This window comes from Podarcis pityusensis, assembly GCF_964106645.2.
Source record: "Podarcis pityusensis genome assembly, chromosome: 11".
NCBI classification, from domain to species: Eukaryota; Metazoa; Chordata; class Lepidosauria; order Squamata; family Lacertidae; genus Podarcis; species Podarcis pityusensis.
In genome coordinates, this window is record NC_138036.1 from 58,794,935 (window position 1) to 58,822,466 (window position 27,532).

General features: G+C 42.0%; 1 protein-coding gene across 6 annotated transcripts in view; it reads right to left on the reverse strand.

The window, feature by feature from the left end:
* Positions 1-27,532, reverse strand: part of LOC308458034 (transducin-like enhancer protein 4) — a 128,713-nt gene that overhangs the window by 61,712 nt on the left and 39,469 nt on the right. For 4 of the 6 annotated variants that reach the window (XR_013977155.1, XR_013977158.1, XR_013977159.1 and 1 more), the window contains 2 exons: positions 26,748-26,810; positions 6,078-6,152 (listed from right to left, as the gene is read on the reverse strand). Coding sequence is in view for 1 of the 6 variants with exons in the window: in XM_080972570.1 (XP_080828696.1) it covers positions 6,078-6,152; positions 26,748-26,810 (138 nt within the window). In the remaining 5 variants the exon portion in view is untranslated. The remainder of the gene's footprint in view (positions 1-6,077; positions 6,153-26,747; positions 26,811-27,532) is intronic. The other 2 variants (XR_013977156.1, XR_013977157.1) reach the window with 1 other exon arrangement.

The following is a 27,532-nucleotide window of genomic DNA, read 5'->3' on the forward strand; positions in this document are numbered from 1 at the left end:
TGCAGGGGGTTGGACTAGATGACCCTTGGGACCCTTCCAATTCTATGATTCTAAGTAAACTACAGCCATTCAGTTTCAGCTGGGGTCACCTATACTAACTGCTTATCACAGTGGCTGTGATCCAGAGAGATATTTTGCAACACTTTCCCGCTTTCAGCAACAGATCCCAATGTCCTCTCACAAACTGCTTTTGAAACACCCCAACGTCAAAAGCAGTTTACAATGGGAAATAGGGAGCTGATGGACAGCTGACATTTTTGAAATACAGTTTGGTAGTTCTTTGATGCAGGTCAATGTGTAGAAATAGTTTTTAAATTGTTTCCCTCTTACTTCCACACTTACTTCCATATTCTTCTCTGTCCATCTCTATTACTCTAAATCAGGGGTCAGCAAACTTTTTTCGCACGGGGCCAGTTCACTGTCCCTCAGACCTTGTGGAGGGCCAGACTATATACAGTGGTACCTCTGGATATGAACGGGATCCGTTCTGGATCCCTGTTCGCATCCTGAAGCGAACGCAACCCGTGCCTGCGCATGCCGCTACAGTGGTGCCTCGCAAGACGAAAAGAATCCGTTCTCTTCGTCTAGCGGTTTTTTCGTCTTGCGAAGCAAGCCCATTGACAGATTAGCGGATTAGCGCTATTAGCGGCTTTTAGCGGCTTATCAGCTTATCGGATAAGCAGATAAGCGGCTTAACAGCTTAGAAAAAGGGGGGGGGGGAGGGAAAAAAAAACCGCAGGAACTCACAAGACATTTTCATCTTGCGAAGCAAGCCCATAGGAGCTTCGTTTTGCGAAGCACCTCCAAAACGGAAAACTCTTTCGTCTAGCGAGTTTTCCGTCTTGCGAGGCATTCGTCTTGCGGGGCACCACTGTATTTGCTGCTTCCGCGCATGCATGTTACATCATTTTGACCGTCTGCGCATGCACAAGCGGTGAAACCAGGAAGCAACGCGTTCCGTTACTTCCAGGTCGCCACAGAGCGCAACCCGAAAGTGCTCAACCTGAAGCACATCTAACCCGAGGTATGACTATCTATCTATCTACCTATCATCTATCTATATCTGTCTATTTATCTATCATCTATCTATCATCATCTGATTCCTATGCACACTGCGAGGGGGGGCAAGTAGTGCTCCTCCCCAGCCCCAGCTGCCTTCTTGGTTTACCACCTGCCTCATTCGCCAAAGGGCTGGCGGTGGTGGCGCTAAACAGGCTTCCTCCTGCCTAGAGAAAGAGCGAGCTCGTCCGCTCTGCTTTCTGGCCCACAGGAGCACCAGGGCGGCAACGGGAGGAAGAGGCTGAGAGGCGGCAGCTCTGCCACACCTAGTTTACCCCAGCGCGGCACAGGGACGTCTCTGCCAATCAAATGCCACTGATTGGCGTTTGTTTAGCAGAGCTGCCACCGCTTGGCCTCTTCCTCCCTTTGCCATCGCTGGGAGTCTCGGCTTCGTGGTGGGTTCCAGCTTCACGGCGCGGGCCAGATTTAGGACCAGGTGGGCCTGATCCCGCCTGGGGGCTGTAGTTTGCCGACCCCTACTCTAAATTCCTTTCTTCACCTCATTCTAATGATACATTAATTAGAGTTTAACATTGTGTTTTTTAAGATGCTGCCCCTGCCTCCTTGAGAGGGGTACAGTTTATAATTTCTCACCCTGTCTTCTCCTTTCTATTTCCAGTTTATATTATTATAATCACTATTAAGGTCAGTACTATCAATACTACTGATGATGATAAATACCAAGCTTTTGCCTCACCTTTTCATTTTCTTCAACAACTTCTCTCTGGTCCTCTGCCCTCAGAGAAGAAAGACCCCTTCCTTCTCTCCCCCTGCCAAACTTCTCTGCCTCCTGACTACCTCTACTCAGGAGTTGATGGCCCTGGCCCTGGTCCACTGAAGAAGCCCCAGCCCCAGGCTGGAGAAACACGGCACAAACAGAAGGAGAAGGGGATCTCAGGATACTCAAGGTAGACTCTAACCCATTTATGTAAAAGTATACCAGAAAAAAGTTATAGACCAATGGCATTTAGCTGCACAGAGAACTCCAGCCAAAACATTTCAGTGAAGAGCAGTATTTCTGGAGGGGGCATTAAATGTTTCTATATGTGCAGCTTGGAATAAAAACTCTGGAATGTGAACAGTGACAAAGTAGTTTCATCTCAAATGGGTTCTGTTATAATTATAATAGTGAAGTTTCCCCCAGAAATCCTTCTCCCCACCCCCTTTCACTTCCCCTGAAAAACAAATTTTAAGAAGGATGGCTAATATTTAACTTGTGACAATCTGTCAGTAATTTTCAATGGAACATGACCTGTGAAAGAAGTCATTATAAGTGTTTCATTCCATTAAACACAACTAGTTTACTGTCAAGAGAACAACCCGTCTCTCCGTGTTTCAAGTTCACTTCAGCATTCCACATTTAAATGGCATGGATCAGTGGTTTGGTTCATTTACCAATGAAGGAAGAATATTGCAAAGTTAACAAGGTGTTTCATTAGATTTCACAAAATCCTAGCATCAAGGCATGAAGGATCTACAACATACATGTTCACAAAATACTGAACTACATCACAGAATTCCTTTAGATCAATCCTTGATGACCCCACGTCTCCCATGTATATTTTATTCTACAAAGAACTGCACTTTCTTTTCTAACATTTCTATGTATGTATGTGTATCATTTACACCCTGCCTTTTTCTACTGAGATATACTCAAGATAGTGCACCGCTTGAGGAACCCCAAAATATGGATATTAATGAAGCACTATTATTTTGTATACAGAGATTTATTGTTTTAAAAAAAGTGATGAAAATGACTGAGGGTGGGCACATGGGAGAAGAATGAGTTTCCCCGCAACCCTGTGAATGTCCAAATTCAGTTAAAACAGCCACCTAGCGAGGATAAACTCTCCTACCTGCTCAGTGAAATTAAATGCCTTTTGCAAGACAATGTTATTCTCATATTTCTTCATTTAAATACGTATAACCATGTAGGGTATCTAAATTAGTTTGAAAGGCTGTAGCTCCAGCTGGTAGCAAGCAGCCAGGGGGGAAGAACTCATTTGGTGCAGTCTGAAGTTCACAGTAAAATTAAAAGGGAGATTTTCACTGAAACGCCACACAACATTTAAAAAATGAAATAAAACAAAAACTGCACACACTGGACTACAAGATGCATGTCCATCAACTAAAACAATGTTGAGTGGTTTTAAAAAATGTCTAACCATCAGAGTAAAGCAAGGCTCACACTCTCATAACTTTACATAAAAAGCACTTACATTAAAAAAAAAAAATCAGACCTTTTGCAATTTATTTTATTCAAAGAATATTTAGAAAGCAGTAGTTTTATTAGGTAATGAAAACTAATTGGGAAATTATTCATCTTCTAGTCTCCCCACTGGAGCGTAAAAGACATATAACAAATGTTATTCATGATTCGACACAACCTACTCTGTCTGATTCATCTCCTCCTTTCTAAGGGGCACTTCAGAGGAAATAAAGGTTACTCTTTCCCATTTATATTTTTTAATTGACTGCTGGTATTTTCTTGTGGTCAGAGGGATAGGAAAGAACACTCAAAATAGCCTATTAAGAAAAACAAGCTACAATCAGACCACACTCTACACTCCTGTCAGCCAGGATCAGAGTGCCCCCACTTCCTTGTTAAAAGATAGAAGCATAAATGAAGGAATATCTTCACTACAGATTGATTATTCCGCAACCCTTATCCACATCTTCACTCAGCAATTTGAATTTTAATGAAAGTAAATGGAATAATTAGCATTTCAAAGCGTGTTTGATACAGTGCATTTTTAAAGGGAGACTTTTATGTATATTCTATACACAAAAGGGAAAAAAGCATTTGCGAGTGGGCAGAGAAAGGAGAGGCACACGGGTAAGGTCTTCATTAGAATAACTTAAACAATTGCTTGAACTAACTGAATAATTATAGATGTGAATCATGGGGCTATTAGTGATTTTTCCTCACCTTTATTTTATATGGTACTTCTGAACAACCAACTGTTTTACCAGCCTTTAGAAGTGAATCATAAAAAGTTTTCTCCTCCTCCTCCTCCTCCTTTGTTTAAAGGGAGCCCATTAAATGTTGCTACTGTGTGCCCAATGTTTGAAATTTAGGAGGCAGCATTTAACATTTCATATTAAATTTACTGGGACAAAATCTTGTCCCAGTTAATGCCAATGAGGAGCCCACCAGTTCTCAAGAAAATAAAGAGCCAACTGAAATGTAAGGATAGATGGCCACTGCAAGTCATATTACCCAATCCCTTATTCCTAGATAATTCTGCAAAAAACCCCAACAACCCACCTTTGCCTTGGAATAAGCTACAAACAAAGACACTAGTGCAAGTGGAAAGCTGTTCCATATGAGCTGATTTTGCTTCTTGTGCCACACTGAATTTGATCTAAAATATCAGCCTCGAGCTCTTATGAGTACAAGGGGCTGGTGGGGAAAATCTCCTCAGTGTGGACACAGAACCCCGTGTGTGGCACTTTGAGTCCTTGTTACAAAATACAATTATCTCAGGTCAAAACAACCCGAATGATATTTGCAAAGAGGCCCCAAAGGCATGCTGGAATTGTTAAAAGGAATAAAAGCAACATGAGAAAACAAGGTGCTCTACCCTGGTATAATGGCTGACCAGCCAAAGTAGCCCTTTTAGTTGTCTAACTAAAATAGGGCACATGTGGGGGGGGGGGGCGCTTTGTTTCCAGGATTCAATCGCACCATTTCTTCTAGAGGTGTTTTAAAAAGAGGTGCGCAAAACAACAAGAAAAAAGGAAGTCAAAGGGTGTACACTATGCAAAGTCAAGACACAGTCAGGGTGCAGTTTACTGATCATATTTGGATAGCTTTGAAATGCAACTTGAGGTTTGCACAGATGTTCCTTTTGCCTCCTTCTTCATTCACAGAAGCCATTCTCCACCCTAAGCAATGAGACGTGCATTCAGAAAACAATCAGATCTGATGGTCAATTTTGAAAATACCTATTTCCTGTGGCTGATGGCTTCTTGTTGTTTTCATATATTTTGTTTAATGTTTAATGAATGTTTACTAATATTTTAGATATTTTTAATTTGTAAATGATATGACTTAAAAACACACACAACCTTTCCCCCCTATGTCTTTACAACCACCTTGAGAACTCTGGCTTGAGAGGTGGGTTGCAATTTTGAAAAATAAGTAAAACCAAATGCATGCTTTGCAGGAGCACATGAGATAAAAACTACAGTCGTACCTTGGTTGATGAACGACTTGCGAGTCAAACGTTTTGGCTCCTGAATGCCGCAAACCCAGAAGTGAGTGTTCCGGTTTGCAAACGTTCTTTAGAACCCAAATGTCCGACGTGGCTTCCGATTGGCTGCCGGAGCTTCCTGCAGCCAATCAGAAGCCGTGCCTTGGTTTCCGAATGTTTTGGAAGTCGAACGAACTTCTAGAACGGATTCCGTTCGACTTCCGAGGTACCACTGTACTGCAAATCCTACACCTTCTGCATTATCCTACTTGTTCTTCTACGATGGCAGCTTCCACATCCTCAAAAGATGTACATTTCAGATTGTGGAACTTGCTACAGCAGATGTCTCAGTTCACACATTACATCTTGATGCCCATAGATACTTCCAGTGAGTAAATGAGGCTGAAAGATCTTAAAATATAAGGCTGGCAAAGCTCTCCACCAGATAGGAGCGTCTTCTGTCAATTTGGTTGTCAGCCTTTTGAGCTTCTGCACATTTAAAAAGAAATGAGTTGGAAAAATGAAAATGAGAAATAGCTACATGGTCAGTAGAATTCTTTTGTTTACCAGCTGGCTTGTTACGAAGTTTCAAAAGCACAGCGTATATGTATATATTGTTAGGTGGGCTGCAACAAAGGGACAGCTTGACCAATTTGTAGAAGCACAGATTAACCAGTGCTTGGATCCACTGCTGTCCAATTTATTTCTGACCAGCTGAGAGAACTAAACTTCACAACAAAAAGCAGAGTTTGGAGGAAAAAAGAAAGAAAGTGAACTAATTTCAAAAAAGACTATGAAAGCTAAAATGGAAAGACGACATACCCCAATGATTGCGTTCAGTTCTGCCATGGTCACTTGTTTGGCACGTTCCACAGCCTGCACCACTTGTTGCTGGTGCTATAAATGAAGATCAGAAACAGAATAAAATTATTTGCTTTCTAGTGAATTAAGCACAGAATTTCCTTCTCTCCTTTAAAAATAAGCTTAAAAAAAACCCCTCTTTTAGATTGCATGCAGGCCTGAAATAATATGTGCCTTACAGAGCAAGAATTCTGGGTGGATTTGTAAGATAGCTCGAGGTGAGGGTTTATTTTATCCAGACCAAGTAATTAACTGGAATTCAGCTTTCATCTCTCTGCCCAGAGAGAACTCTCTGCTCCAAATGGGCAACAGCAGCATACCAATCTTTGACTTAAGAGGACAGTGCTGTCCTCAACGGCAAGAATCGTTCTCTAGGAATAAGACAGCAAAATGTAGTGAACAAAGTGATGCATTTGAAAAACAAGGCACCCACCCACTAGCCACGCTATTTCCTTGTCAGAAAAGCAAACGTTAGTTCTAATTCTCTCTGACTTGTGCACTTGACTACTTACTTTGATATAAATATATCCCTTAACTTGCTTCAGCTTTAAATTTATTTATTCCAATAAAGGGGTTAATCCAGACTTGAAGCAATTAAATGAGAGAGAGAGAAAGAGAGGATAGGGAAAGAGAGGAGGAGAGCGAGAGAGTAAGCTTAAACACCCTGGCCTTTCATCTGTATGTAAACAAGGCAAAGACAAGCTTGCTAATTTAGGATTACAAGTCTGGAGACAGAAGACACAGGCGTTGGCACATTTTAAAGAAGCTTTGCTATAGGGAAAAATACATGTTGAATCTTTGTTCATATTTCAATCAAAATGTGAAAGCCTTTGGCTGTTTCGATCACCAGAGCCATGATTAAGGCTAAGGCTGAGATTCTAAACATGCTTACACTAGGAAAAAAAGCCATCATGAAACTCTCAGATAAATGTCTGAGGCTTGAACTGAGGTGGGCTGGCTTACCTGCGCTATATCATCACACAGCTTTAACTATCATGACTCCCCTGAGCCTCCAAGAAGTCAAAAATGGGTAGTTTGGGGTGAGGGTGCTGAAATGTTTTTGGGTTTTTTTAAAGATATCTCTGGACCCTCCCAAAGAACCATAATTCTCAGCTGCCTTTGGCTTAGAGCCATGGTAGTTTCAATGCAATTTGTTTCATAAAGATCAGGTAGACTGAACATGTTGTTAAAGTCTCAATGTTGTTCAGCTCAGCAGGTTTGAAATTTGCTTGCCCTCTAGAAAAGCAGAGTGGTGCACAAAACGGAATAAAAAATGTTCTAGACTGGAGCGCCACAAAGTTTTTCCATTTAGGGGAAACGACACTCCAATAAGTAAGATGGAGCTCTAAGGAAAGACAAAGGGCAGGATACTCTAACTGTAGGAACACTGGGCAATGAATTGCCAAATAGACTGTTGGTGAATCGATGCAAGAATCAAGATTTTCCTTACTCTAGACCAGCGGTTTTCAACCTTTTTGAGTCCACGGCTCCCTTGACCAACTACATTCTTTCTGTGGCTCCCCTGCGGGGAAACGCACTCCCAAGTCTCAGGAGCTCAGTTATGTCGCCCCTTCCCTGCCAAGCTGGCAGCCTCACCTTCCCTTGTGGAGGGCTCCCTCAGCCTCCTCTCCCCTTGGGCTCCCTCTCTCACTTGCTTGCTTACTCTGAGGCCACCTCAGTTCCTGGCAACCAGCACCCCCTGACTGACCCCAGAGGCACCATTCGCCTGGAGAGCTTGTAGCCAGGCCCACTGCAACAAACAGCTGCACAAACCTCTGGAGACAGAGACGTGGGAGGACATCAGAGGAGGAAGGGAAGAAAGGAAGGCGGGGTGGAGGCTGGTGCTGCCCGTGGCATCCCTGACCACCATTCAAGGCACCCCAGCTGAAAACCACAGCTCTAGACGTAATGATGGAGGACACCAGCACCATACTACCACCACCAAAGAAGTATAAACATACTCAAAACTCCCACGCACAGGGCTGTCCTGTTGCCTCTGTGCACAGAGAAAATTCTTACTAGGGTTGCTGAGCATTCAGCTGCTTTAAAAGAAAAGGGGAAACCAACTACAAACATGAAGAGCTTTGTGCAGTGAGTGCAAAACAGGAAAACAGAGGACTGCAAAAATCCAAATCAGCAGTAATTTTAAAACTGGACCTGGTGACTGGCACCAGGTTTGCTGGCAATGCATCTTGTGTGCTGCTGCTTACAGGTGCTATGAGAAAAAGCTGCTCCTTTTCCCTTATGGGGTACCCAAGAGCCCATATAGAGTCTTTTTGTAGGTTGTAGGAGAAAATAACAGAGACCAACCAGAGAATATTGAGAAGCAAAGCAGCTAGTAAGCCTGATCTTTATTAAAGCTGTGGCAAAAGGGTGCTCCCCCTCACACACAGGAGGGGGGAAGGGACCCAGAACAAAGGTGTGCCCACCCTTATATAGACATTTTAAATTGCCCACCCTCAAACTCCAGACCACCCCCAGAAACATCATACATACATCACAGAAGGGGTGTAGCCCAAGACCACCCCACAGATACATCATACCTACATCACAGAAAAGGCGGTCTACAACAGAAATCTGAGTGCATTGTATATCTCCTGTCTGCCATTTACCTGAATGCATTATCTGGGTTTTGGCCACTCTTTTGTTATTATAACTATTTAATTCCTGAATCCAGGTCACAGGCTCACCCTATTCACACCTTAAATGTGCCGTTAAGGCAGGATTTGTGAGCACAGAGACAATGGGGAGCTTTCCCATTTCCTTAGACCTTGCAAAGAAATATTTGAGGTCATTTTGGGAGAGAGAAAATGGTTTCAGGACTTTTCTGTGGGTTTCAGACATGTGGTTTATATATTTGCATGTGTCTGGTACATTTATGAACATCTATTTTATATATACAAGACCTTAAACTTCTTCTAACACAGGACTTGGCTATTGCCTCCCCTTGTTCTCTGTTTTGTTCCTTTCCTGGCCCCCCTGACTTTCGCAGCCACTTGGCTTACTCTATTCCCTAAGGTGAAGGTGGATTAGCAGGAAGAACAGAGGGGCTGGTCACTGTCTCCTCCCTTCCCTCCTCAAGTCACTCATAAACCAGCTGAGTCCCGTGAGCAGCAGCTGCTAAGTTTGGCCCCAACAACTTGATGATGATCCAAGTGGTGACCTGGGGCATCTAAGAATACGATGGTGCCTCAAAGGAAGAATGCTGGTGGGCTGGGAATGGTCAAAATTAACCCTCCTCCTCTTCTTTTGTTCTTCCATATTTTAGCCTTCCTTCATTTCATAATTTATTCCTGCTCCCTTCCTTTCTCATCAATTCGCCTCTTCACATTCCCCATCCCTTTCTAATCCTGGAATCCTTCTTCTCCCCTCTGCCATTTTCTTCTTCGTTTTTTTCTTTCTTCACAACTATTAGAATTCTTCCCCATGTCATTCTTAGACCCTGATTATTCCCCACCCCAATCCTCTTCCCCACTCAACTACTTTCCCCCCAGGTATGCAGTGGGGCCTTAATTTCTTTCTTCACTGAGTTTCATCTTTTCCAACTTTGCCTTTTTACATGAATGAACTATAATGGAACCAACTGCTGGCACCCAAGATCACAAAGGCTGTATGTGTAGCATCTAAACCAACTTCTGGGGAAAGTAGACCAGGATTACCAGGGCCTGATAACCAATGTCTGATCTTACTCACACTCACCAGGGGACCAAGGGTTTCACAGAGGATAAGGAATGAACCCCGCCTTCTCCCCAGTCCAAAACGTTGGTTAAACCTGGGATTGGTTTTGACTTTTCACTTGCCTCCCTGCTCTCAACTCCAGGCTCTGAGCTGCAAACGAAGGACACTCAGAAAGCTGCCTAAAGTCATTGGCACCATCTAACTCACTACTGCCTACCGTGATGGCAGCAGCTCTCCAGGGTGATCTATGCGTGTGCTCATGCGCGCCTTCAGCTATTTGAGTGCATGCCCTGTGAGTACTTAATTGGCATAATAGAATCAACAAAATAGAAGGAGGCGACAAACACAACAGGGATCACTTGCTGGGATGAACATGAAAGACCAAAATTGCTCCTCAAGTACAAATTCAAATACGTGTGGTTGTGGACTTCTCCAGACTAATTCGAAATGGTGGTGGTGGTGGAAATGGATTAACAGCTATGTAATTATGAAATGTGGACAAGCCGGGGGGAGGGGGCAGAATCAGAAGCGTAGAAGAGCAGAAAAAAATCAATAGGATATTGTTATCCCTGGATAAAAAATCCTTGGGACATATTGGAGTACTGCTATGTCAAAGGAAGCACACAGTCCCAGCTCTTGCAGGAAACAAGTTTATTCACAGAATCACTACAGGTAGAAGTTCAAGCCAAAAAAAGCAATACAGTATTAGGGACATATTATGCTACCTGACCAAAATTCTGATGGTGATCTTGAAATGCGAGGAGGCATCAGGAAGGTGGAAGAAGGTAGAAAATATAATAATGAATGCCATAAATATATGAGGGTAAAATGTAATTTCGGGCCTTACAGAACTAGACAAATTTCCCTGATGTAGTTATTTATAAGTCTACAAGGAAAGAGGCGACTGTTGATTTAATCACCAGTGGTGCCAAGGAACTGATTCAAGACAAACAATGTTGAGCTACTTAGAAACAGTGACCATAACATTGAAAATGAAATATGTTTAAGTGGAAAATTACTCCAACCCCTCCCTCCCCCCCAAAAATAAACCCCAAATATGCTTTTCTAGCATCACATTTTGCAAAAGAGTGAAAAGGGAAGTTGAAGAATGAAGCTAGAGGGTCACATACCTTCAACAAGCATGAAGCCTAATTTTCAAAACATACACATGAACTTGTAATAGAGGCTTAAATACAGTGTCTATCACAGACTGTATGTGAGTCAAGGAGGCTACAAAATGCAAGACATATAACTTTAAGAAATGGAAGTTTTGTCCCTAAGAACAAAGAGCATAAACTCGGATAAATCAAACCCAAATTCACCAGAAGGAAAGACAGGAAGTCTGAAAAGCAAAATAATTAATAAGAAGGTGTGTGTCCAAGGATCACCAAAACAGACAAAGATGCTGAAAGAAGTATTTGCATCAATCTCTGCTTGGAAGATCTTGTTGAGAAAGCAACTTGCTGCTGGTGGTTTCTTTCTAGCAGTTTTCAGCTGACAAATAAAGGCCACAACCGATGAAGTTTGGATTTGATCAGCTTAAAAGTTGCTAATATGGACGTCCGCAGACAACCCTGACGCCTTCCAGTTGTTGCTGGACTGCAACTCTCATCATCCCTGACCACTGGCCGTGCTAGAGTTCAAAATATCTGATGGTCACCAGGCAAGGAAGGATCTTGATTGAACACAAACCAGAAGGATGCCACCACTTCACCAAAGGTGCCTCTTGTGAAGGTGTTCGGATGCTTTCGATTCCTTGTTGTAAGAGCTATAGCAGGATTACACATGAATGAGCTCAAGAGAATACATTTTTAAAACTACCTTCTTAATAAAATCTCTCTCTCTCACACACACAACTAAAGTTTCTGAAGCCAGCTAATACCTTTAAATGCAGACTAACGTAAGAGTATGGCAATTCACTCCATCATTCAGAATGAAGTACAAAGTGAAGGGATTCTGTCTGGTTCTACAAAAACGACAACTGAAGTATTTTTTTTGGGGGGGGGGATACAATATATTAGTCTAATATGATCATGCTCATCAGTAATCAGTGCATCAGACAATAGGAAGCTCCATGTGACGCCATTATCAACACCATCCAAATTGTTTTTTGCTAATGTAGGTCAGGCCTATTTTATTTCCCAACATCTGAGAAGAGCCGTGAAGCCTTTAAAAATCCTCTTTTCAAATAATTTCCATTTGCTATTCTGCCCAGAAAGCATAAGAAAGGAATGGAGTGCTTCAATATTAAACATTTACTCCAAGGCATTAATACATGTTTCTGTGCACACTCCTTCCTAGTAAAAAAAAAAAGAGAAAGGGGGGGGCATCCAGATATTCTTTTGCTGTTAAATGTATCTTTATTTCACTTAATCCTCTTTAGGGTGGGCACAGAGTCTGAATTTGCAAATGCTCTGGAGATAACATTTACTTTTAAAAGATTTAGAAAAGTAGGTTTAACAAAAAATAAATAAAATAAAGTCAGTGCCACCCCACAGAGCACTAGCAGAGCATTAAAAACTCTCTTAGTAGTACACACTAACTGAAAAGAGATTTAAGAACTGGAGGATTTTCTTTATATTGATGGGAACTGGGGAGGAGGGGTGGGTGGGAAGAGCAGGTCTTAACTACAGTAAGAGGCTTTTTAGCCATTATAAAGGACCGGACAAAGAAACCAAAGACATTGTATTCAAAACTGGGTGAGAGGCAGAGTTTTCTTGAAGCATCTCCTTACTCTACTGCTACGTAAAATACCCACGGCTTCTTCCATGGTGTAATGTACTATCACAGCACCATTTCCTTGGAGGGAAACACATTCACACACGAGCTCAGCGGAGGAAAAACAACTTGCTTTTGAATGTCTCAAGATAGCAAGTAAAGTTTTAAATAGATTGAGGCAAATACTACAAGCTCGAGTAATTCAGGTTGGGTAGTAAAAGAGAGCATAGTTAATACTGGTGCAGATGACCGGTGGGGGATAGCGGAGGCAATTTCTGTATGAGTGTGTAGAACAGGCATCATAAATAAAATCTGTGTAGATATTACTTCCTATAATCCACTTTGTTAACACAAGTTTACTGGGAATATATTTCATTCTATTGCATTACAGCAGGAGTGGCCAGTGTGGAGTCCAACTTCCATCAGTCCAGCCAACCTGAACAATGGTAAGAAATAATGGATGTTGTAGTCTAAGAAATAATGGATGTTGTAGGCTTTGGAACAGGGTGGGTTCTGTAATTGGCTATACACCATCTGAAAATCCTAAGTAGGAAGAAGGGTAGTATATAGTTGTTTTTAGTGCACATTAGGGTTGCCATATTTCAAAGAGTAGAATTGCTTTTCTTAAAGAAACCCACCCAAATTGTCGTGCTTTTTAAAAGCTTTTGGAGCTATTTCCACTCCTTTTACCATTGTGTTGCCATACATCCAGGTTTCCCCCGACATTTTGCTGATTCGGCAAAATTCCCCCAAATCCATGTTTACACCCGAAAACCAGAATTTTCCTGATGTATGGCAAGCCTAATACACATAAATAGCCCATTGTTCAGATCATTCTTTTGAGAAATATCTGGTATATCTTACTAATGGTTCAGTAAGAAATTGCTGAATCGCCCATTTTCTTTACCATAAAATTGTAGAGTTGGAAAGGATCCAAGGGTCATCTAGTCCAACCCCCTGAAATGCAGGAATCTCAGCTAAAGCATCCATGGCATATAGTCATCCAACCTCTGCTTAAATGCCTCCAAGAAAGGAGAGTCCACAACCTCCAGAGGAAGACTGTTCCAGCATCAAACAGCTCTTGCAGAAAAACTTTCTGACAGTATCTTTAGTTGAAATCTCCTTTCTTGTAACTTGAAGCCACAGGTTCAGGTCCTACCCTGTAGAGCAGGAGAAAACAAGCTTGTTCCCCCTCTGTGTGACAGCCCTTTAGATATTTGAAGATGGCTATCATATTTCCTCCCAGTCTCTGCTTTTCCAGGCTAAACATACCCAAATCCTTCAAGCCCTCCTCGGGTCTAGTTTCTGACGCTTGATCATCTTGGTTGCCCTCCTCTGCACACCTTCCAGCTTGTCAACATCCTTCTTAAATTGTGATGCCCAGAACTGGACCCAGTATTCCATGTGTGGCATGACCAAGGCAGAATAGAGTGGTACTCTTACTTTCCTTTATCTGGACACTATACTTCTGTTGATGCAGCCTAGAATAGCATTAGCTACTTTTTTGCTGCTGCATCCCACTATTGACTCATGTTAAACTTGTGGCCCACCAAGACCCCTAGATCCTTTGCACTTGTACTCCTAGTAAGCCAGGTATCCCCTATCCTATATTTGTACATCTGGTTCTTCCTGCCTAAGTGCAGAACCTTACATTTGTCCCGATTGAAATTCATTTTGTTAGCTTGGCCCCAGTTCTCCAATCTGTTAATGTCATTTTGAATTCTGATTCTGTCTTCTACAGCATTAGTAACCCCTCCCAGTTTGGTGTCACCTGCAAATTTGATGAGCATCCCTTCAATTCCTTCATCCAAGTCCTTTACAAATATGTTGAACAACAACGGGCCCAGGGCAGAATCCTGCAGCACCCCACTTGACGCTTTTCCCCAGGATGATGAGGAACCATTAATGAGTATTCTTTGGGTTCTGTCTACCTACAAAGCCTACAAAGCCACCTAACAGTTACCTTGTCCAACCCACATTTTACCAGCTTCCTTGCAAGAATATCATGGAGGACTTTGTCAAAAGCCTTACTGAAATCAAGATACACTATTTCCACAGCATTCCCCTGATCCACCAAGCTTGTACTCCATCAAAAAAGAAAGAAATTAGTGTCAGCTGACATAACTTATTTTTTAAAAACCTATGCTGAGTCTTAGTAATGTCAGCATCCTTTTCTAAGAGCTCACAGACTTACCGTTGAATTGTCTGTTCTAGGACCTATGTTCTGCAAGCTAAACAAGTAGTTTTACCCTATTTGCATCATAGGTCAACTAATTGCAATAACATTACCATTAGGACACAATTTTCAGAAAATATTTTTCTACTGAGATTGTTGATGAAAAGAAAAATCACTGGTGCAGAATCACTGTGGAAAAGAATTGTGCACATAGGGAGTGTAGCAGAAACAGAGACCTTCTGGCATCAACAAATTAATGTACAAGTCAAATACTAGCCTTTGCTCATCAGTGCTTATGATGCTCATTCACCTCTATGAGTGTCTCAAAGGCAATAATGATGACCATTTCCCAGACAGAAGATCCTAGTCCCATGGAAATTGACAGTAAGTCACATTTGAAGGTTACGGTTGGCAAAGGAACACAGCACAAATGTTCTGAATGCAAAGTCTCCAGGATTTCCATATGCCTCAAAAAAAGCAGCAGCATGCATTTCCTTTATCAGGAGGGAAATGGATAGTTCACGTATCATATTGTTCTTCTATTGATAAGAAAACATGAGCAGAGGTGGAAAATAAAGGCAAAAAGAAAGTGGGGAAATACAAGAAGACTGAGGGTCCTCCCAAATAAATCAGTTTGCAGTGTACTAATGTACAATGTACTAATGTATGGAGTAACAAATGTACATTTGTTGTTCCTCAAGGCAAAACTTCTATAAAGTGGATATCACATTTTTCAAGCACTCAGTGTTTAGTGACTGGGAAACTTACTCCTCACCCCCAGAGTTGCATGGTTACTGCTAGAGTTGCATTTTAATAGTTGAACAAGATTCACTGACGTCTACTGAAGAATGCCTGTAACACCTCAAATGTGGAGCAACACCAACCTCCCCGCACCAAGTCCTTGGGTCATCTTGTAAAAATATTTTACCATCTTCTAAAACTCAGCACTTTTTAAATTTAAAGTCAAAATGTGTAGAATAGCACGGTCACCCTCCTCCTGCTCCAGGAAAGCAATAGAGCAAAGTTATATTGCTCCATCTATCATATGCCAATGGAGTACCATGCCATTAGCACTGGACGATGCTAGAATGAGCATACATTATGAGGAAACTTAGTTCATTTGTCTAAGCCTTTGAGAAACATACTCAGAAGATAAAATGGGTCAACCAGTAAACTAAGGAACTAAGTCTTTCAGTATTGGGGCCATTTCACACACTGCACAAGAAGCAAGCAAGGAGTTATTATGTCATAGCTTCCTGCAAACACACAATTGCTTTTTTCATACATTTTAGCTGCAAAGTTATAACTACTTAAGTAATCTTCCGCCTGTTCTGCCACTGAGGACTTTTGGGGTCATTCTTTGTCTAGCTCCTCCCCTTTGACCTTACCGCCTTGGGTGACCCTGCTTGGAGTACAAGACTCCTGACAGCTTCACTCACAAGGGTCATAGGAACATGTAAGCCCACTCACCACGGCAAGGTGATGATCCAGCGAGTGCAGATATAATCAACACAGTGGCCTGCATATTGTGGCCAGGGATAGTGGGAATAGGAGTCCAATAACAACTGGAAGGTCATCTCAGAAGAGGCTCTTGCCACAATACTGACAGATGGGTTAGGTAGGGAAAAGAGAATGAGACTTGCATGAAAATACCCAGCATGCTTTGTAGCAGAGCAGGAATTAGGCAGCCCACATCCTAACCCAACCCCTGGCATCTGTCAAGGGCTGGCATGGGCACTGGCCCCAGACCCACTGCCACCCCGGACCTGCTGCTGCTTTTCTCCACTGTTGCCCACCCAACTACTGGCCAGCTCAGAAGAGATGAAGACGAGAGTGGTGATAGTCCTGAGGAAAACGAGCAACGGTTGCTACAATCTGCTTGCCGACCAGTTCTCTCCTTGACAAGCGAGCCCCAGCAGTGAAGAGCAGATGGACTCACATGGGGGCTGGGGGTGGCACAGAAAGTGTCTAGTTTAAGCCCCACCCCAAACCTGCCCCCATTCCCTCTATGGCTACACCACTCCCACAACTCACTCCCATGTGAGAAGCTGGGGTTTTTCTTCTGAACCAGGGACGGTTTTTGCCTCATGATATCCTAGGGCAGGCACAGGCAAACCCGGCCCTCCAGACGTTTTGGGACTCCCATCATCCCTAGCTAGCAGGCCCAGTGGTCAGGGATGGGAGTTGTAGTCCCAAAACATCTGGAGGGCCGAGTTTGCCTATGCCTGTCCTAGGGCTCTAAATCGTGTGGGGATCTCCTACATAATTGCTGCATAAGTCCAGCCCCCAATGCAAAGGACTGCAGGAGCAGTAATGTTAATGCAATAGATAGGAAGAATGGGGCCAGAGAGCACACCCTGCTCTGACACTCACACCACCATGATTACACCGGGGGAAGAATGCCTAAACAGGGTTAAACTGGGTTTCTTTATGTGGCTGCCATTTTCAGAGGCAGCCCTGCACTTAGCATTACATCTAGTCTGACCCTACGCTACATAAATATACAAACTGATTATCCCACTTAATAGCCATGATTACTAGAAATATGCAATACACCATATTAAGTATTATAAGGAAGCAAGAGTTTCCACGGTCTTTAGCTGGTTTGCTGCTGAGATCATTTATACGGCAAGGTCAGAATGTTCTTAGGCATGCTGATTAAAGTGCCCTGCATATAGTTCAGACAATGGTGGCACACCACAATGATAATCTTAGTAAGAAATCTCTGGTGACTTAGACGATGATCTCTTCCATCGAACCATGTTAGCGCACGCCATTGATTTCTTACGAAGTTAACAAGCAATCAGATGAGTTAACCTAGCACGATTATCAGGCTCTAACACTGCCATCAGTGCATGCAGCCACTGCATTTTGTTCATTTTCCCCACAGGCACAATAAATAAATGACTGATGACATTCTCCAGCCTTCCCTTTTCTTTCTTTTTTACATATGCGCATAAAAGGAAGGATACAGATTGGAGCATTTGTAAGTGCCAATGCCTTCACATGGCTGAAACAAAAGACAACTTCTTTAGGTGTTTCTGTTTTACACTGAGAAGTAAAGTGGCACAGGATATGAAAAAGCAGCACTTACTTGTTGCTTCTGAGAGAACACCAGGATCTCTAGTGCATCCTGTTCACAGATACTACCCGCCCTAGTATGATTATAGGCAGTTGCAACAATCATTCCCTAGGCATATTCAGAAATCAGGTAGATTGTTGCAGGTACTCAAAGACTACTCCAAGTCTACCATCTTTTGCCAAGGTTCAGATCTGTACAGCGCTGTTATGCTACCCCCCCCCCCAAAAAAAGCTTAACAAAAGAAAACAAGAGGGGATGTAGATTGGTTTGGACCACAGAGAGGGAGTGCCATGCTCTTTCCAATTGGTTCCTAGTTTTGACTCTTCGCTTATCAACATCATCTCCTACAATGAGCATTGATATATGTGCTATATTTCCGGATTCTGATATTTGTGTTCCAGTCAGGTTGTACTACTCTCTTTCCTACATGGTCTCAGAGTATAAAGTAATACCACAACTAGATACAAGTTGTAGAGTCTAATGCTGGCTTCCTCAATCAACCTCGGCCCTCCAGATGTTTTGAGACTACAATTCCCATCATCCCTGACCACTGGTCTTGCTGGCTATGGATCATGGGAGTTGTAGGCCAAAAACATCTGGAAGACCGAGGTTGAAGAAGCCTGCTCTAATGGATTTATTTCTCAATAAAATTGAAAATGGAAGAAATCTGATGAATTATTCTTCTATAGCTCAAGATGACTGATCACCGTAGCTAGAGTCAGAAAGGATTCTTTCCCCTGGGTTATATTGGCTAGTGACTAGGTTGCCTTTTTCACCAGCTCTTGGTGGGTCTTACTCACAGAAGTCACAAGGGAGCTTTACGTTCACTAAAAACGAGATGTGTGGCAGCTTAAAGAGTAACAAATGTATTATGGTATCAGCTTTCATGGACCACAGTGCACTCCATTTAGTAGGCACGATTTCATTCATTTCCTCTGCTGGCACATTATGGTCTGGATAATGTTGGAAGATCTGCTTGGATTCTGATGTGCAGGGAGGTTTCCTGCATTGAATTATAAGGAAGAGTGCACTTGATGGCATCCAAAATATATATTTTTTTCTTGGAGACATAAGGACAAAGAAAATCATAAGCACATACACACCAAGTTACTTCTTTTAAGAAGTATATCCCCTGTCTGCCTGCCCCGCCAAAATATCAAGCAACATAGGAGACAGCGTACTGTAATCATATGGTGGCCCACATAACATAGCAGTTATTTCATATCACATTTTGTGTGTGTGCTAGAGGATTTGATTTTTCAAAACTTTAGCATGTACTGAGTTCTCTCCAATTTCCCCAACCACAAAACTCCACAAAGGTGAAGGAATTGTACATGTAACTCCACTCTTTATTGCTACACAGAAAGAAACCCAACATTTTTTAAAAAAATCCTTTACCTTGTCAAAGAGGACCATAAGCACAACTTAGATTGCTCTGGTCAAGTATGATGCCTATTTCATCCCCAAGATAAATGTAGTTTATGAGATGGGTTCCTTCTACCAAAGAGCTCATAAACCTGGACAAACGTTTGAGTAATCTGCTCAGTCTTGTATGAACTGGCTGAATGAAATGAATGGCTTAATTTTTATTTTTATTTTGTTAAGAGGAGCCATATATAAGTTGGTGTTTGGAATTCCAAACAAATGGCTTTCAAGAAGAATGAAGCTAAAAGAAGACCTAATCCTTCACAAAGTTATAGAAATGGAATGGCAAGCCAGTAAACTTAGTTGATCTAAATCCAAATCAGACAACTTGGGAATGTGATATTAATAAGTTTATCACGTTTATAGAAAAATATGTACTTCCAGTACTAGAGGACGTTCACCAGAAAGTGGATGTATCAGTCCCTGTCGAATTTGGTTTGCAAGAAGCAGAGAAGGGAAGAATCTTGCCCATAAGCCAGATCAGCTTCCCCACCCAATCCATGACATATCAGAATGCAAAACAGACTACATTTATCACAACTTTTGCAAGATTCTCTTTTAAGTCCATGCCATTTGGAAACACCAGGGGCAAAGTTAGGCATTATTTAGCCAGGATCAAAGACCCAGTTTGGCACCCTCCATGCACATTTGTGTACACACATACACACACACACACACACACACACACAGGCTGGAAGCCTCAATGGCACCCCTATGGAAGTTTAACCCAGGGCAAAAAAAAACTAGCTACCCTCCCCTCCCCCTAGCTATGGCACTGGGAATCACAAGTATTCCTCCAGATATCTCAAGGAAGATGACAAAACTCCTTACGTCACAAGAGTGCTACCTTTGGGCCATATTTGGCCTTTCTCCTGGTGCCATCTGCACCTTGATGCTCCCACCACCACTGCAGAAGGAACAGCAGACAACCAGGCAAACTCATCCCTCTTTGTGGGCTCTATTGCCTGGAAGTCCATGCTGCCACTACCTCTAGGCACCATATTCCATGGTTTGACCTCCAAGTTTACATGTGCACCTGACTACCTCCTGACATATTAGAGTATGAGGAATCAGACTTATATACTTTACTACCAAAGAGCAAACGGAGACAGCCTAATATTACTGAGCAGTTGACATAGGAGCAGGAGGGGGAAGCAGAATCCTGGGGACATCAAGGACAACACGGATAACTGAACTGAGGGGAGCAGGGTCAAAGTGACTGGAAATGAAAGAATTGAACAGGCTACTAATGGAAGATATCCAAGCCCTTATTTACCTAGACAAATGCTGCAAGTGAGCCAAGCAGAGAGCAATGTGGCTTAGTACTGGAAATGACAAAGCATAAACTCTTATCCTTTGACTACTGCAAAAGAAATAGTTCAGCACAATAAAAGGAACTGCTAGTCACTACATGCCAATGTTGTGCCCTTCGGATCTTGTTGAGATCCTTGACCATTGGCCATGCTGGATGGACCTTGATGGGGGCTGGAGTCCAATAAATGCTGAAAGGCACCATGTTGCTGACCTATGCAATACATATTGGGGAGGGGGGAACTAGTAGATGGCCTGTGAACTGGGAAGTCAACAGACTTTTGTTGTTTTGGACTACCATTTTAAGTATATCAATATCCTTCCCTTCCCATCAAAGCTTTGTTGCTAACTGAATACCATTGTTTGCTTTGGCATTCCAGATGGACTCACAGTGATATTAAACAATGTTTTACTGAGAGGAGACCTATTTAAATTAATAAACCTAACTGGGTCATGTTCATTAATTTCAGTGGGTCTACTCTGAATAAAACTTAGTTGAATAACACCCATAACAATAATGCAACCAAATTGCAGAATCCTACTTGTTCTCAACAACTTACCACTTTTACCATATTATCAACAGATCTTACTGTCTTCAAGTAAATAGCGAGGCAGAGAGAGCAGTACAGACTGCAAAGAAAATATTGAGACAGAATGACTGACATATTGCTCTTTTAAAGCTACAGGTCAACATCACTGATAGCTACCGGCTATAGCTCGGCAGAATTGCTAAAGGAAAGACAAATCAGAGTATCCATTCTAACTCCAGAGAAGAATCTCATTCCAAAGTGGCCTGACCTGAAAGAAACTGCTTCTTCAGATTACAAAGCTAAAAGAAGTTATACACTTTTTATAACTAGTGTAACTCAGTGCAAAAACAATGACATTGAGAACCAAGGAGAGTGAGCTTATATCAAACTTGATGGAGAAAAGACATGGCAGACACTAGCCATGGTACATGGAAAAATTGAACACCCAAATCATATTGTTGAGGGAACATGAGATATTTAGTAGAAACAGACATCTTTCTATTCTTGCACCTCCAAACCCAACTTTATCTACTATAGGGATGGGGAACCTGCAGCCCTATAGATGTCATTTGGTCTACAACTCCCATAATCCCTGATACTTGATCTTGCTAGCTGAGGCTGATGGGATCTGGGAGTCCAACAACAACATCTGAAGACTCCCAGGTTAGCCACCCATGATTCACTGAGACTTTGCCAAAGGCATCTTGTAACACTGACTGTGACGTTACTGCTCAGACCACCACTCACTTTAGTCAAGTTATTTGGAAGCCTTTGAGGTGTAGAAGTAAGAGACTGATGACCTAAACTATTAAATGTTTTAATGGTGGTGACTGATTAAATTGTTGTCAGCTGAGGTTGTAAATAGTGTAAATAGTGTCATTTTATACCATCCAAGCTCCCAAGACATATGTTATGGCCATCCAAATTTGCATTTTTTAAAATTATTTAGATATTTTTAAAGTCTATTCCTGTAGATCTCCTGCTATAATGCCATGGTGCTAAAGACTTTTTGTGCCACCCCCAAATCCCCCCCCCCCTTTTAAGAATAGCACCCAGTCATTGTTATTATTTATTGCATTTATATCCCATCTAACATAGCCAGAAGTTGCCTGTTTTTATAAATGTTCTCAAGTAATGTCACACTTCTTTTAAAAACCCTATTTTTATCATCAATCCCCCAATCTCCCTCCTCACTCGAATTTTAAAAAATCATTTTTCTCAGCCCTGAAAAAAATCACCATATAAAATGAACGCCAATTTGACCTGTAACTGAATCAACTACTAAAGCTTTAATAGATTAATCTACAGAGACCAGTTTTAAATTTTTGAATTAAAAAATGTGGTATTCCATATCAATACAAAAGCTGAAATAGATTATGTAAAATAGGAAATATTCAGACTTTAGCAAAATAGGAGAATGCTTGGAAATATACCATATTTATGTACTATTACAGGTGCAAGCTTCAAGTTGCCTTGGTGTAGATAGAATTTGGAGTTGTGGAGTACTCTCACAAGGACGTATTTCCACCGACTAAATGACTGTGCTGAGAACTCACACATTGAGTGTGGCACCACATTTAACCAATCCTTTCTCTCGCCCTTATGAGTTTACTCCTCCTTCTGCCGCTCTTTTATAACTATTTGGCACTCCTGACCCACCCCCTAAGACACACATACAATACTGGCCCACAACATTTTGCTATCTGGAGCAGAGCGCAAATAGTCCCTCAATACCACCTCAAAGGTGGTATGAATGGCAACACTTTTTAAGCGGTTGGGGCTTTCAGACAGAAATTTCTGCCTATCACACTTTCAGTGGATTATTCTGTCACATAGCAGTGCCAGTTCTATTTAATGGTTCATTATTTTTGATACCAAGTTTATAGTCATGGGCCAGAGAACTTCATTCTTGTCTCTTAATTCATGAAGGTCCACTTTTTAAAAACTGTAATCCACCATACAACAGGCCCAATGTGGTGTAATAAAAATAATATCTCATATGGACATGGCAGACCTAGGCTCACTAGCTCAATCCACCACTCACTCACTGGGTGGCCCTAGATGAAACGTTTACTGCCAGGGGCAGTAAATAGCTAAAATAATTAACATTACAGATACAAATGATCTGTGCTCCCCACCAAACACTGCACATCTCAGATGACTGCTGCACAAAATAGTGTAATCCTACCTGTGATTTCAAAATATTGATAAAGATAAATGACCTACTTAGAATCTGATACACTTCAACATTATTGTCCAATACAGTGGTACCTCGGGTTACATACGCTTCAGGTTACAGACTCTGCTAACCCAGAAATAGTACCTCGGGTTAAGAACTTTGCTTCAGGATGAGAACAGAAATCGTGCTCCAGTGGCGCGGCGGCAGCAGGAGGCCCCATTAGCTAAAGTGGTGCTTCAGGTTAAGAACAGTTTCAGGTTAAGAACAGACCTCCGGAACAAATTAAGTACTTAACCCGAGGTACCACTGTAATGAGCACAATTCTGGGAAGGCATTACTTAAACGAAAGTATGTGGTTACCGGCCTTTAAATCTTGCTTCCTGTGGCCAAGCGGATGGTAAGGTGGTGAGAAGAGAAGACAGGGTAAGTGGAATTAAAGATGAAACGTCTGCCTCAACATCTGGCATATGTGCTACTTTGTGCATGGCAAGAGTGAGCAGACTTCAGGCCACTAGGATCTACTTTGGTTTTTTTTACTAGAACTCCAATATTTACAAGCCAGAGCCAAGTGAAGAAGACATGCGCTAGGAACAAGGTGCCACTGAATACGTTCTGAGCCCAAGAAATTGTTTTCAGTACCAAAACTGAACTGAATTTGCAATCTTCAACCAATAATTCTACTCCTAGTTACTTTCTTCATGTGAGAAGCCTAGTTTTGGTGGAAAGGTTGTACTGTTCATGAACAGCTGTGAGTTAGAAACCCATGCTGATCTGACAATAGATCCTAATCTATCTTCTGTCTACCCCAATGTAAGATACAGAGGAATGGAAATAATTGGGGTTTTTTTTGGGGGGGGGGAGATAAATCTCCTCCTCCTCCTCTCCCCTTTCTTCTAGCATTCTACTTAAACTCTATATGGAAATTCTGACAATTATTTTTCTTTTGGAATCCTGTTGCTCCCTAGTCAGATACAAATGGCAAGAGGATATGTAAGACTAGAAGCAGAACAAACCACCGTTTGTAAAATTACAACCCAACAGGATAATCACAAGGGTTTAGGGTACCAGGGATTTGTCTTTACACATCTGCTTATGTAACCAATGAGATGATAAAACAAGCAGCAGGATAACTCATACTGTTGATCATCTGCCCCAACCACATTTGTAATTTCAATGAGTGACTCCATTTAAAAAAAGACAGTTCCATATTTGCACTGCCAGTGAATAAAGAGAGAAACTATTTTGGTGAACTGGAATGCTATATGGAAAATGGAAGAAGGAAATATTGTGACCGTGTTTCAAAGGAAAACATCTAAGCTACAATCACAAAGAAAGGTACGGTAAGTATCATAGCACACCTGAAAGCAGATATTAGGCCTGCCACTGGCATTTGCACTATAAATGTCAAATACTTTCCAATTTTAGGAGCCAAGGTTTCCCGCAAGAAACCCTGGGAATGCAAATTCCCGGACAGTTCTAAAAATTATCTCCAGATTCCTAAGATGGAAGTCGTGACCAGATTAGGTTTGTAACAACGACATGCTGTGTAACAGAGCATACACTGTCTTCAGAATCCAAAAAAGCTGATATTATTTTGCTACTGTACATTGCAGCAACCCATCTTCTAACAGGGTTGGAGGAACTTACCAAGTGCAGTACTTGTTCCAATCTCTGGGGTCCCCAAGAACACTCTTAACAGTGCCATCTTGCATCAGATTTAGACATCAGTAGAATAGAAAGTGTGAGACTACTCCACTCCAGTTACGGAATTTCCTCCCACTAGAGCACATGTGGATACCTTTGGCCTTCCAGATGTTGAAGAACTGTAACTCCCATTATTCCAGGCAAATGGCGATGCTTGCTGGGCTGATAGGAGTTGTAATTCATCAACATCTGGAAGGGTCAAAGTTTCTCACCTCAGCGCTATAGACTCAAAACCCAAACCCCATGAAACAACGCTGTAAGGCCTACTCAGTTGGGCTGGCCTTAAGAGTGGGGAAATCACTGCACAATGCTATTTCATTTCATTCTGCTCTATGTGGGGCAGTGCTTTCTTTTCAGGGGCTACTCAAGTGTATGCAGTACTGGCACCTCTCTTTTGGGGGGGGTTAAAATGGTGTGACACTTACTATAACCATGTAGCTTTCATTTTTAGGTCACACTTCATTTCTATCCCTGGCCATACTCAAAATACGTATAAAGAGGTTTGGGCCCAAAGGCGTCAAGCCTAGCTATGATAAGATGCACAGAACCGTCACGCAATATGAATCATAAGCACATCCTGATTATGCTGTAAACAGAAGTCCCCCAGATCCAGATTGCCTTTCCTAGGATTACTGAGAAAAAGTGCGAGAGAAGTAACCATGCAAAAATAAGGAATGGATGGAATGTGAAAGGTTCCATTATTCCAGGACAAACTGAGTCTACTCTCTCCTCCCAATTCCCAATGAACATTAATCTACGACTAAGCCATATGATATTTTTCATGGCCTAAGAGTCATATTTATTTCCTCACTAGCCAAAGGTAAAAAGTTGCCAGCAGCCTATAAGGAAAACATAATTTTTCATTTCAAAGAAGGCGTGAAATTTGGAAAACTAGCTCACCAAGTCAATACGAATTTTCTCTCTCCAAGCCTAGATAGATTTTTTTTTAATCCTTGGTTAATAATCAGGTTGAAGAAAGAGGAACCAAGGCCAGATGATGGGGAGGGAGAGACCTGCCTGTTTACTGTTTACTCTCTAGTACATCAGCAGTTGATGGCTCTTCTTATTTTTCTGCCAAGTTTAACACCAATTGTCAAGAATGCTGCACAAATCATGCCTTTCTAGCAATTTTTCAATATATCCTATTAGATGCCAGCTTGACAGAGTCATTTTTTTTAACACCAATGTATCAGAATGACAGGCAAACATTTTTATATAACTAGCGGCCCGATCCTAATGCTTACTGCAGCAGGACGAAAGCAGAATAGGATGCAGGTTTTCCAGCTGCTGATGCCGCAAACCACAAATATGGAATTTCACTATTCCAAAAACATGGTGATGGAACTAACTTAGATATATACAGACTAGGTTTATTCATGGAGGGTAGGACTATTAATACCTCTTACCATGACCTCTAACTAGAACCTACATGTTCAGAGACAATATGCCTCCAATTACTACATTTGGGGGAGTGTGGAGGTGGGCAGCAAAGCAAAGTTTGATAGCTATAATTCTCTTTCCTCTTTATAAACTTCCAGAGGCACCTGGCTGGAAGAAACAGGATGTCAGATTAACCTTAAGGTCCTTCCAATTTCACATTGGCACCAGGGCAGAGATGCTGTAGGCACCAATATTTAGGATCATTGTTTTAAAACTGTCTCTTGCATGCATATTAAACCCAAGTGATGATGGACAAGGAATGAAATGGCAGAAAAGTGAAATATAAACACTGAAAGCATTGCACTGCTAGAGAGACACCTCATCTCCTCTTTAGTTAAAGCAATTATCCTGCAATTTGAGGCCAGCGCATATAAACAGCCCCCCTTACCTCCTGGGATAAGAAAGGAATGACCTGGGCACATATGGCATTCAGCCTCTTGACAATTTCTGCCTGTGGACGAGAAAGGGAAAGTTAGTGAGCAACATATTGCAAACATACTATTGTGATCACAAATAAAGAGCAAAACACATTTTAAAACAGCCGTTTGGACAGATGGGCAGCTCAGTCCTCTGGACTGGCTTCAGATGCTTCACCAAAGCAACTATAAGCAGGAAAACAGGAACCTCTGGTGGGTTGAGACATACATATAGCTGCCCTTTTTCTAACAAAAATAGCCTCACTACAGGAGGACAGCAGCATGGGGTTGTGCATATCCTCGAGACCAATAAGCAACTCTTAAAACATGGGATGAAAGGTAATTGCAGCTTCTATCCCCTCACCTTCACAGCCTAACACTGATGGAAGTGGATAGGAAGAAGCTTTTTTCCTTCCCATACAATAATAGAACCTTAGGTGATGCTGCAAGACAGGAGAGTCAGGACAGACAAAAGTACTTTTTCATGCAGCGCATAAGATGATTAAATTCACAACCACAAGACGCAGTGACGGCTACCAACTTGGACAGCTTTAATCGAGATTAGACAAATTAATGAGCAAGGCTTTCAGCAGCCTCTAGCCATGATGGCTGAATACCCCCACCAGAATCAAAACAACAGGGCTTTAATACTACTACAGTGGAGGGGGGGGCTGTTGCACTCATGTCCTGCTTATGGGTTTTCCACAGTCACCTGGCTGACCACGGTGGAACAGAATGCGGGTCTGGATGGGCCTTT